The 13,128-nt window shown below is 42.9% G+C and overlaps 1 protein-coding gene across 5 annotated transcripts in view; it reads left to right on the top strand.

Annotated features, from left to right (window-relative positions):
- FYN (FYN proto-oncogene, Src family tyrosine kinase) overlaps positions 1-13,128 on the top strand; it is a 135,413-nt gene extending 122,285 nt beyond the window's left edge. For all 5 annotated transcript variants that reach the window (XM_083831561.1, XM_083831559.1, XM_083831563.1 and 2 more), the window contains 2 exons: positions 1,097-1,228; positions 10,245-13,128. In XM_083831561.1, coding sequence (XP_083687687.1) covers positions 1,097-1,228; positions 10,245-10,453 — 341 coding nt within the window. In that variant the 3' untranslated portion in view covers positions 10,454-13,128. The remainder of the gene's footprint in view (positions 1-1,096; positions 1,229-10,244) is intronic.

The raw sequence follows: 13,128 nt of genomic DNA, 5'->3' as shown, positions 1-13,128 counted from the left end.
CAAGGCATCAAGCACTGGATATGGCAGCAGAACAGCGCCTGCAGAGAACTGTAAACAGCACCATAACTTAACTCCCTGAGAGTGATTTGTCCACGTTACAATTTCCACACTCCTCCCGAAAGCTAAGGGAGCTTTTATGAGAGGATGGTGAGAAGTCAAAGTCAGTATGTTTCAAAATGTGAGTGTTTGTCACTTGGGATCCGCAATAAGCAACGCAACTCTTTTGCCTGTATGTTAATACAAGGCACCAGGGAAATGTCTGCATATTTTTTCATACATACTACAAGTTAATTATTACCACAAGACTTTTCTTTAAAGTCATACTGAAAATATTTTCCCTAAGAAAACAGTAAATGATTGGAAAAGCAAATAAATCAGAGTTTAAAGGCTTGTTATCGTACCATCCTTACCACAACTGGCTCCTGCAAGCTCTGTTGATGGATGAGCGCATTAGACTGCACATATTAAAGGCACACAGGCTTTTCAATGCCAGGAGCTTAAAGTACACTGTCAAGTTATAAATCACAGGGCAAAGTTGTGCCTTGACATCTTTGCACTCCAAGCAACTTGAATGGCAATCTTATTTTTAAATCCTTGCATGTTTCTAATGAAATATTAGGTTTGGTTTTAATTTACATTTTTACCATGTTTGCTTGTTTTGTGTTTTGCTCAGTTTGATCAGGGAATCTGGGAGGTACATTTCTAATAAATCTCACGCCTGTTCATATGTGCTAACTGTGTGTGACTCGCACATGTCACAGGGAAATGTTAATTTGAAACACTTCAGGAGAAAGAATTTGTATTACATTGAGCTTACTGGTTTTTAAACCTTTTTTGCATTATGAAACTTCAAATCCGAATTAAAACATCTTAACCCTCTCTTGGGATGTGGGGACAAACCCACTCCTTGCCTGCTAAGTCTTTCCTTCTGCCCTACACGTTCCACCCGTCTGTGAGCATCCTCCATGGACCTGTTCGCTAATACTTGTGTGCAGCTCCGTCAGCCTGCAAGTGTTGCAGAACAAAACAGCCACCTGCGAAGTGGTACTTTGATTCCATCTCTGTTCTGATTAAGATTTATTTCTTCCTTCGCTAGGTGCAAAGTTTCCCATTAAATGGACTGCGCCAGAAGCGGCACTGTATGGACGGTTCACAATAAAGTCGGACGTGTGGTCTTTTGGGATCCTACTGACAGAGCTGGTAACAAAAGGGAGAGTGCCATACCCAGGTAAGAAAATAGTCTGAGCCCTGCATCACCTGGGAAAGGAGTGGGAGTGAGGCATATGCTTTAATTGGAAAGTGTGTTTATTTTCATTGGGCTCAAAGGAGGACGGTTATCGTGCATAGGTTCTGCTTATGCTTGAAAGTGGTCCTGACTGAAAGACAGTATGTGATCATCACGATAAAAGTAACAAGAGGCAGAAAATCCAACATACTCATTTCTATTTTTTTAATTGTTTTCAATTCATTTACTTTGTAGCAAAATAATGAAAGCAAGGTAAAACAACTACATAATGGAGCAAATAGCTCTCCACAGTATTGCATTCACTTTAAAATACCAACAAGCTCCCAGAGTAGCATTACTGCATTTATTCTGTCAGTCTGGTTCTGTACAAGGTCTGATGACTGTCTGAGTGTCTGGTATTACCAAATCTCCTTCTTATAAACTGTTAGATTTCAATCCTTGCGTTAGACATGGATGGAAAGGAAAGAAAAAAAAAAGTGTAATGTGCAGGCCAGAGCTCACGGCAAGGTCAGAGAGGGGCCAGGTTCTCTGCATGGGGGAACCGGAGGCCCCGTAACTCTTTGTTGAAAGCCTGCCAAGTATCCCGTGGATTAAGATTTGTAGCCAGGGTGACTGGATCTGCCTGTGCAGAAAGAGCTTTACCTTCTGCTGCCGCCCCTGGAGACTGCAGGCATTCAGGTAAAGAGGAAAGGGGTGAGGAGAAAGCAGTGCGTTGCATGGAAAAGGATTTAATCCCTTTGTTTACCTATCACCACGGATACTAACAACAGGGCATCTAGCTGCATCTTTATTCTTTTGGGGTTTTAATTCCCTACCAGTAAACCTTGGCTGTGTACGCCAGAGCTGATTTAGCAGAAAGTGTCCTAAAGCAGTTTCACGCTCCCAGTCTGTGCTGTTATCAAGCAGGCAGAGCCACATATCAAATCCAGCAGGAAAAGCATCAAGGTGGAGTCCAATTTATCCTGCTGTATCTCACGCCACTTCAGAAGGCTGAGCTCAGCAAAACTGAACTCCCAGAGCTTTTCCAGAAATTTCAGCTTTGCTAGTTCCTAGCGGCCAGCAGCCCCTATTTGGGAAGAGAACACGGGGACTGGAGGGGTTCTCATGATTGGAGGTGAATTTTGGCATGATTAGCAGGGAGCAGCTTAGCAAAGCTGTGACTGTGCCAGCAGTCACAGAGCTGAGGTAGCAGAAAGTGAGGGGGTGTGTTTCTGTGGGATGGGTGAATCCCTCTGCCCTGCACTTCCCCGTGTGGTTGAAGAAAGGGGGGTGTTGCCACCGCATGGAGCAGTTGTGTCAGTGGCAGGCACAAAGGTCTTCTTGCCCTGAGGATTACTGGGAGTGGCGTGGGGGAGCAGTGGTTTCCAGGAGGTTATTGAGGGCTAAATGAGCAGGCACGGACTGTGTGCAAAGGTTGAAGATAGAGAGAAGATGCGTAAGACATAGCTGATAGGGTGTTATTTCTATGGGATGGGCACAGATCCTGGCTGGGGTGCAGGAAGAGGATGCTCCCGGTCAGTACTAGCAGGCTTGCTCTGCCAGCCAGGGCAGAATTAAAGATTTGGGTTTTTTTGTTGAGCCCTACGTTTGTGGGGCAGCATTGCTCAGTGCGTAGCCTTTTGTCATGTGCATGAGCTCAAACAAATACACACAGAAAAAATACTCTTGGAGGCAAAAGTGTCCGTCTAAGCCCTGTGTTAACTCACAGGTTCGTAATTGAACCCTGTGTTGGCCAGGTCAGTAGAGGACATCTGCACTTCCCAAGTGTTTCTTTCCCTCCCTGTGGGAGAACGAGGCCACTGGACGTGCACTTAAGTGCTTGCAATATATAACTTCTTGTAGGACCCATGACAGAAATCTCAGGCATGGTCTGTGTCCTGAAAATGTGGACAGTTTTATTAGATGGCAGTCTGAGCACATCAAAGACAGCTAGCGGCGTCTCTCCTCTTTCAGCACCATCCTGCCCCTTCATCCCTCACTGCATAAAGCCCTCACACACTGAGAGTCCTTCCGGCTCATTCTCCCCTAGCCACGCTAGGAAGTCATCAAGAAGCTAGAAACGACTTCTTGCATGTTACATAGCTCAGAGTCAGCAATTTACTGGATGGTCACGTACTTCCTTGGTTTTGCCCTGCCTGAGCTCTGCACCAGGGCTGTTCCTTCCTGCCAGGGCTTCCACCGCTGCTCAGCCAGGCCTTAACCATTCTCGTGATCACCTTCACTCCCCTCTCCGTCAGCTTTACCTAAGAGCAGGCTCTATTTCAAAGTGTTATTTCCAAAGCCTTTAGAGATTTCCATTAGGCCTCATTTTCCAGACCCTAAGTGGGGAGGCGTTTGTAGGCTGAGGCAATACTGGAGAGGAACTGGGGATTTCTCTTGAGGCTGCCTGTGCATGTGGGATGGAAAGAGGGCTCAGGTGAGAAAGTCCTCCTACGTCTCTGAGAAAAAAGGCTCTTTTCCCCAGCATAGAAAAGTTCATCCATCTCCAGCTTCATGCTGGGGAGAGGAGGGACTTTCTGGAAGGACAAGGCTTCATGAATGTTGGTCCCTGACTGGGGCAGGGTTCAGACCCACCCATGGGACTTTTCCTGCCTTCGTGCCGTGGCTTGCATGAGGAGGAAGAGATGGAAGTTCAGCCACTCTGAGAGGCAGGACCGAGCCCTTCCCACACACATCACAGCAGACAGGCTGTAGATGAGAGAATGCAGTTCACTGCTGACCAACTTGGTGTGTGGATTTGCAAGCTCTGAACAAGGTCAGTTTTGAAACAAAAAAGGTCATGGAGCTGACACTCTGCTGTAATACCCTTTTTTTTTTATAGTGGTGGGCACATTGTCTTGATGTTCCTGTGTTTAGCATGTAGCAGGCCAGGGAGAGCAGGGAAATGTCCTCAGACAAAGGAATCGCTCTCTTGCTTGACAGTATCTTGGTGCATGGAGAGTTTATTTACATCTGCACCCTGGTTCTCTGGTGGTAACCGTGCCCATGGGGCGCAGTAGGTGCCAAGGCCTTCTCCGAGGCCTCATGCCTTAGAGAACCAGGCATTGTTCTAAGTTTGCATAGAAGGAGGGAGAAACACCACAAGGACAGAAGGAGAAGGCAGGCAGTTACTAGGAGGGGCACACACTGTGTATGGAGTTGGCATTCCTTGTCCCCCAGATTTCAACCAGATGGATGACCCCCTTTTGGAAGAAAAGCTGCAGCAGGGGCAGGACACAGGAACAGTAAAGATTTTGCTGGCAGAGGTGAAGATCAGGCTAGAGTTCACAATCAAGCCTTGCCCCCAGACATTATAGCTCCCACAAGCAAGACTGACTTTTTGACAGCTGCCCCCATCTCCATCCTTTGACCAAGCCTGTTTCTCTGTCAACAGACATAGCGCACTGCTGTCCAACAGCGCTTTCTCATTCTTTTCACAAGACAGCAGGTTGGAATAAGCAATGTTCACAGTCTTTCTGTGTGCTGGGGTTCTATTTTCACTATCACAGTGGGGAAATAAAAACTGGATATGGGCAGAAGAGGAGCCAAGTTTAAAAAATAATCTGCTTAGTCAACCTTTTTCAGGTTCTGTTTCTTTCCACTTTCACAAATGTCCCCTTGGATCTTAGTATCTTTTTAATGGAGGTTAAGAGTCAGAGGCTGCATTTCTCTAGCAGCAGTCAACATGTGTGTTTGTTTGTTTTATTAATACGTTGCCTCTTGGATAGACAAAATTCTCAGCTGCACTAAACAAGCACCTCTGAACTTGCCCCTTCTGCTTTCTACTGAACTTGTCACATGGAAAGCATTTGCATTTTATGGCCAGTGTGACAGCCACCACGATGTTATCCACATTGCTGCCTCCAGCCAGCTTGGTCTTCAAGTTTGGACTCCAAGTAGCTCTGCAGTCCCTGTTCAGCCTCCTCATCACTGTGGGAGGCTGGGGCCAGAAGGCTGGGGCCGAGTACACGTCAGTGACCCAGCACATGTGGGTACCATCGTCGTGGATGGTAGCTAATGACTTGAGAGAGATGCGTACTCAGCACATAGCACAGGTAGGCTCAGGTGGGTTTCTCTGTAAGCAGGAAAGCTCAGTTCACAAATGCTACATCTCAAAGTTGCAACTCTTATACCACGCAAATTACAAATGCCTTATTTATATTTTAAATACCTTTAAATACCTTATTTAAAATAACAACAAAAAAAAGATTTTGATAGCTTTGTTTTGTGGGTGTTATGCGGGTAATAAGTACTTAGGGATTTTCAGGCTTTAATTTCTAAATAAAGTGGCGTGACTTCCAGATGTTTAAAAAGTTTTACTATTTTTGCACTGGAATAATTAAGTTTGTATTATTCTCTGTAAAAAACGTCATCATGCTTCAAAGGTTGTCTTTCTTTGGGAACGGCTTTCCCATTCCCTTCACTGTACTATTTTTCTAGTGTATGTCATGGTCCCCTTTCCTAAGCCCCCCATCCCTCTCGTCTCACCTGTAGCTTTTCTTTGGGGCTGCCCCCAGAGTTTAGGAATTCTGCATCTAGAACAAACTAAACAAAACCCACAAATCAACCTCTCTCTGTTTTACCTCTCTGAGAGTGCCAGTGTGATCCAGTCCCTATGGACAACAGCACCGTTTTACCTTCTCAACTGCACTAGAGATGTGCAAACCTGTCCAGGTCTGAGGAACCTGTGAACAAGAGCAGAGGCACAACTCTGGATTCTTGGAGAACCTGAAAGACAGCATATCAGGGAACAGGCAGCAGCTGAGCTGTTGTTTTAGGAGTCCTACTTTAAGCATTTGTGTCTGTATTAGTGTTTGGTCATTGGTCTGAAATCATGCAGTGGGGGTTGAAGGAGCATAATTCTCAGTCCAACACAAGAAAATAAGAATGAAGTGTCTTAAAACCATCACTGTCCTCAGTAGACTTCACGTTGCCCAAAGTAATCTATATAACATAAGCTTTGGGTGTGGGGATGCTGCCTAGTTCCAGCAATCTTGTTTCCTGCCCTCTGGAACAGCAGCGTTGCCCAGGTCTGTGCTATTTGCACATCTGCTGTGTTCTGTCTAACCAAGCTCCAGGGTTTTTTTTTAGCCACAACTGGAAATTTTACATCCCCTTTTATGTCACCATAACTCTTACTATTGCAGCTTTTCTAGGAAGATTCAAGCAGCATTGCCTTTTTGTCCCCTGTCTGTATGAGCAGGAGATTTTTATTGTATTGAGCTTTAAAGAGGCCATATCATGTGGCACCCTAGGACTATTGCAAGTTTCACTAATAAAGCTAGATGGTGGGAACTTATTTCATTTTCGATTTTCTCGGGGACTGAGTAGCTAATGAAAAACCCGTCTTTTGGAAATTGGATGTTTACTTTTGGGTTCAAATGCTAATTCTAGAAACGTTATGAGCACAAACTGATTTTCAAGCAGGTGAAATAGCTGTAGTCAACAGAAGAACATTGCTGAGTAGTTTATTCCACAGACTTAGGGCTTTTTTAAATAAACTTTTAAGGTATCTAGAAGCGTATTGCAATCAGAATTTCATTTATTATTTACTAAAAGAGTTGAAACTCTCGGGTATTCATTAGAAGAGAAGAGTTGTACAGGCTGTTCAAATATTCTCTCTGTGGTGTTAGAAGTACAGATACAACAGGCTCCTGCTATCAAAAGAGAAACACTAAAACCTGTAGGATAAGATAAGCAAATCCAGATAATAGGTTTGTAAACATAAATAGCCCATTAAGAAGTAAAAAGCATACCTGAAACATTGCTATTTTTATAAGTCTAAGTAATCATACAAACAAGATTAATATATATATATATATATATTTGAATCTCCCTTTTAAAATTAGTAGCACACATCAAAACCAACAGAATTTCTTTGGCAAAAGGATTCTGCAACCCTTGCTGGACACATGAATTCCAACAAGGAATGTGAGGATTGCTCGATTTAGTTTCATATCTGGGCTTTACTGGGAGGGAGGGGAAAGGACAAAGGCAGAGAAGGGCGTTTTCCTGGATTATATTGTGATGAGCAAAACCTGGGACAGAAATGACTGTGACTCCAGGCAGCAAAGTCTCTTTTATGTTCTTTTCTCTATCTTTTTAAAAGAAAAGGGAAGGGAAGAGCTGTTTGTGTTTTTATTCCCCACGCACCCCTCCTCAGGGTTTTCCTTCCAGCACAGAGTTTGTTATCAAGTTTCAGTGTGCGCTTGCAGCACCGAGTAATACATTGGATAAAAATACCAAGCATTTGATATCTTAGAGTAACAAATCAGTTGGGAAGGAGCTTTCCTGCTGCTGTTGATTCCATCCATGTTGTACTTAAAGGGGTACTGCCAAAATAAAACCGAAGAATTCAGTTTGTTTGGGGGTTAGGTATATGCAGTAGATGAGTTACTGGTAACTCTTATTTGCATAGCCTTTACTGTGTAAGGGAAGCAAAGCAAAGAAGAACTTGTTAGCCCAAAAAAATAAGGTAATTCAACTGATTCAAAGACAAGGGTGTGAAAAAAAAGTGCGTAAAACAGTGCATTTTTTGTTCAAAACACAATTTAAAAGAAAAAAACTAATAGTAAGAACACAACATGAGCAAAATGCTATTTTTTCTTGTAGCATCTCAAAAACAACAAGGCACCAGAAGGTTTGGGTTGTTGCTGCCTTTGGGATGGCGATGACTCACAGACCACTAGTATTCTTTTTCAATTTAACAAAAAAAGTAGAATACGTTTGAAAATGTTCTAGCTGAATAACGAGGAACATCCAGAAGTTTGTTCTGCGTGCGGCGAGCCTTTCTCGTTTGTTGTGAGCCCGTGTGACCTAACAGCATCAGTTTGAACTTGATAGGCCAGGAGAACATTAACTCCACGCAGAGTCTGATCTCTGCAGAGCACCATTATTGCTCTGTTTCCATCACGCTGTAGAGCTCTAACCATTATGTCCCATACAAAGTGTTGGTTCCTCCTCATAGACACCTCACACCAAAAATAGCAGGTGATAAATTAACCCAAGAAACCAGTGCCAAAGGGCTGTTCTGCAGGGCATGGAATACTGTAAACCTGTAATCTAACCTTTCTTTTTGCAATTATTGCTGAAGGAGATAGTAAAGAGAGGCTCATAGGAGGATGAGGCAGTTTTCTGGGGAGGTTCCTCCATGCACAGCAGGCGGCATAGGAAACAGCATGTCAGTACTGGTTTGGAAATCTAAGGTGATGCAGTAGGCTAACCAGAACTGTGAGTCAGCCAGAACGTGACCAAACGAGAGACTAAACACTCGTGGGGCAGCCCGTGAGAAGCTGGGAAAGGGAAGACAAGCAGCTTGTATTTGACATAGTAGGCAACGAGGAGCAAGTGGCAAGGCCATGGAAGGGATGGTTACAGCAAGAGGCTAGGAAAATGATCCTTACAGAGACATTGCAAATGGATTATCAGCAGGAGGAAATTGCCCTGTCAAGATAAGAGGAAAAGTTGTGTTGTAATCAGAACATGAGATGAGAATCTAGATGTGGGTCGTCAGGAAAGGCTGTATCTTGCAGATGCTTCTTTCAAAACATCTCTAAGAATTAAAAACAACCGGGATGTGAGGACACAGGGTAAAGACCAGACCCAAGGATACTGCTGAATTACCAGCCTAAATGCCACTCAGCGTAAGGATACTGCACCCACCAGTCAAGGTGCAGAGTAGACAAGTGAATCTGTAATGAAACAGGTGCTTGAATCATTTCTCACAAGTAACTTCAGCTAAAATATGGAGTGGAAGGAAGAGGTCCCCTGAGTCCTGAACATGGGATCGTCAAGGGAGCACCGTGAAGGAACTGGGTGGCAGGATGGCGTCCTGGAAGCCAGGGGGAAGAGCAGCCAGCAGAAAGAGCAACACCAATGCACTTATTTCTAGATTTGGTCACGGAGAAACTTCAGTGGCCCTCCTGGTTTTCCTGCAGCGCTGCTTGGCAGGGCCCACCAGGCCTGGGCAGTGAAGTCTGCAGATGTTTTTCAGCAAGGGACTGGGGCATGAGTTGGCAACTGGCAAGCGTAAAGCTTGTAGTCAACGTGTGTGCTTTCTCTGAAATATTTCCGCATGCCTGTGGTGCCAGTGTTACCCTTGGTACCATTAAAAAGCCGAAGGAATGAATGGAAGAGATATATATAACGGAAGAGATGTATGGAATGGAAGAGATATATAAAGCTGAGGTTGACTGCAATTAATGTACGGTGAAGAACACTGTACGGTGAATTGTAACGTGTAATGTAAAAACAGCAGAGGAAACAAGAGTTGAAGGGGTTACATAGAAGAAAACAAGATAGCAAAGGGCCTGGCTTACCTCTTAAACAGAGACGTGCATGATAGTATTTCTTTCTTTACTTAGAGAGAACCATGGTTCTGCCATGGAGCTGTTTGGCTTGGCATTTGTCTCGTCTTCTGACCAGCTTTGTTCTGTTCTGGGGCGGGATGGAGCAATACAATAAGCTAGAAGCAATACAGCACAGATCATTAGCAGTAGCAAGCTTCTGAACTGACGTGGAATTAACGCTGCTGGATGTGCCTGGTAGCCTAAAGCAGCAGAGTCTGTCATCTTTCTTAGCCTCTGCAGCACAACCTCACAAAGCCCTTAAAAAGGGGACATACTTGGACTGTTTCAAAAATTAATCTTAATTTCTAGAATTTTGAATGGTATTTCTCATAAAGCACCCATTTCACATAAAATATTTCGTGGCCACTGTTGCTGGGGAGGGAAGGTGCCAAATCCTACCCATTTTGAGTAAGCCAAGAGGGTAACCATGGGAGCAGCATTTTAGTCATCACTGGATTTTAAAACCCTCTACAGAAAAAGAAGGTAATCCAGGTTACTTTGCAGGAGATGGAGAGCTGAAACAGGACATGGAGGTGGTTTGGTTTTCTTCTCCTCTTAACTGAAAGAAATAAGGATGGTTGAGAAACTCGTATGTGTTGTAGAAACATAACTCGGATATTTGGGTTAATTTTCTGGTAATTCAGTAGCGTGGATCTGTCTGTCCTTAACAGGCATGAATAACCGTGAAGTCTTGGAGCAAGTAGAACGCGGTTATCGGATGCCGTGTCCTCAGGACTGTCCCATCTCCTTGCACGAGCTTATGATCCACTGCTGGAAAAAAGACCCAGAGGAGCGTCCAACTTTCGAATACTTGCAGGGCTTCCTCGAAGACTACTTCACTGCAACAGAACCCCAGTACCAGCCCGGCGACAACCTGTAAATCCCTGGTCTCCACACACTGTCACAAATTGCCAGGTGTTCCTCAGCCCTGCCCCGCCTGCCCTTCAGCTTCCAACCCCGTGATCGGCTTCCTAAGAGTGCAGCAGCATCTTCCAGCACCGCCGTGCACAGGAGGGGCTGAAGCTGGGAACTTCCGCAGCCCTCACCTATGACCACTTGTCCTAATAATCTGAATGTCCTGGATGAAAAGGAGAAAAACACTTGTTTTTTCTTAATCAAAGACTCCAAAACTGCATTGTATTGATGTTATGTAAACTGCAAAACCTCCGTTCATTGTAAATAGTAACTCAGTGCCAATAACTGATCCTAGTGCTTTCCTTTTTTTAAAACGCAAAACCTATGTGATTTTAACTAGTCTTCTCCTGATTCAACTAAAAGTATTATTTTCCAGAAGTGGCCTCTTTGTCTAAAACATTTTTTTTCATGTTTTAACAAAAAAAAATAAAAAAAAAAATCAGGACAGGTGTTTGGTTTTTTGCTTTTTTTATATATAAAATATATATAATATATATACATACCTGTACATACAGTATATGGGTGCTATTGCAGAGGAAACTCATTTTGAATGGAATGAATCCTGCTGCAGCAGTACCCAGAAAGTGATAATTTTACTGCAGACATGAAAACACTGGTGGGATTCTGAAAGCCAGTGATCTAATTTTTGGCTTTTGCCAAGCATGATTTTTTTAAATTGGATTGCACTTTTTGTTTATGACTATGTACCTGTAGATGGTTGTAACTTTGCTCTTTCAGGAATCATGTGCTGTATTTACAGTAATGTTTCCAATGTTTGACAAGTGTGTGATGATTTGTTCTTGAAATTAAAATGAACATATTTAAAGCAAGAAAACTACACCATCACCGTTTGAACTGGAAAATTGAAACTGCAAGGACTTCTTGTATCCAAACATGTATACTGAAATGTTTCAAAAAGATTTATTAAACCGTGTAACCACATTCAGATGGTCTTCAGATCATAGCATTTTAGCCATGTCCACCTGCTAAACTGTTGGTCACGCAACTAGGATTTTTCTGTTTTATGTGTAACATTTTTCCATTGTAAAATAAGTGTGTTAAATGTCCTGTACTGCTAATGAAAGTACTTTCTCTGTGTCTGCAAGTTCTCCAGTGGAATTACTATGCACTTCTTTACATTTCATGGGGGATGCACAGAACAAAGTATTACCTTTTCAGTTGTCTGTACCAGCCTTGAATTACTTACGTTTAACCAAAAAAAAGTTCCTTTCTATTTCTATTGAGTTTTTAATACTGAGTTGCAAATTTTAAAGTCTTAATTACATTTTGTTATGGTTTATTTGCAAGTTTACATTTTAAAACTGTTTAACTTTCTTAATTTAGTAATTAAAAAAAAAAAGAGCATTTTACATTTGGATAGTTGTTCTTTTGTTTAAATTGTGGAGGTAACGGTGGAGATGAGATAAAAACTTTTCAAGAAGGGGTGTCATGCCATTTGGGGTATCATATTTAATGGGAGTATGCAGATGTATGGGTCATCATTTTCTGAATTATGAAGTAATATTATTTTAGGCAGCTGGAGTTCAACTTTAAGGAATATGGTTGAATTCATGGCTAGCCTCTCACCTCCCTGTTCTGCAGAGCAGTTTATTCTTTAATAGCTCTTTTGCTTTTCATGTGAATACCTTTACAAGTGTTGCAGGAGAAAATTTCTATGCCTTGTATTGTTGTTATTGCTTTAAAATATTGCAGCCATGTAAGACTTCATGACAGTTGAAACCTTTTTTTTTTTTTAATTATTTAATAATTAGGTTGTGAATTCATCGTTTGAATAGTCACACATTTTCTAAAGGGAACCTTTTTCAGTTTCTGAAATCTAACACAATAATGAATTGGGATTCAGAAAAGAAGTTGTCGTCATTGTTTTAATACTTTCTATACAAAGCATCAACTGAAGATCCTCTTGCAGAGGAGTGTTCCACACTTAGCCTTTCTCAAGGTGTGAATTTATACAGCCACGTTGCTCAATACCAGATTTCCGTGACAAATTGGTTAACATTTTCCGTGTAGAGTCTGTAAGTAATGTTATGTACATGCTGTGTTCAATGTTTCTGTACCTGTAGCTGTGGGACACCGAAGAGGCCATAATTCTTGTGGGGCTTTTTTAAAACCAGTCTTAACACTTACAAGGTGAGTTGTGGTCCTCTTTTTTTCCCACAGCTACCCCCCTGCCTTAAAACATCATCCACTGAGCTGAGCACTCGGTAGTAGCTCAGCTGGCTGGTGAAGCCAAAATGTACCGTACTCAGACAAGTGCTTGGCGGCAAAGTGTGGTCACGCTGCCAAGGTCCTTAGCAGTCGGGATGAGGCTAAAACATTTGGGGTTTTGCCTGTGTTTCTCTTTGGAAGTAAGACTTGGACAGGGAGTCGTCAGGATTTTATGGCCTTTCTTTCTGATTCTCGGGTTTGCTGTTCGTGTATCACATTCGGTCTGTGAGTACGTCGGTCTCTGCCGCATCTCTGCCTGCAGCTGGCTTGTGTGCAGACTGGTGCCACTGCTGAGTGGCAAATGCAGACCACTTCTCATCGGTAGCTCTTCTGCTTCTTTTTCTTAATGTCGGGAGTTTTGTTGTTTGGGGTTTTTAATCTCTCAAATAAAAACATCAGCAAAAATTTAAA

Source organism: Anser anser (assembly GCF_964211835.1).
Source record: "Anser anser genome assembly, chromosome: 3".
In the NCBI taxonomy this organism is placed as follows: Eukaryota; Metazoa; Chordata; class Aves; order Anseriformes; family Anatidae; genus Anser; species Anser anser.
The sequence above is the reverse complement of the archived record's forward strand: the minus strand, read 5'-3'. Positions and strand labels throughout refer to the sequence as shown.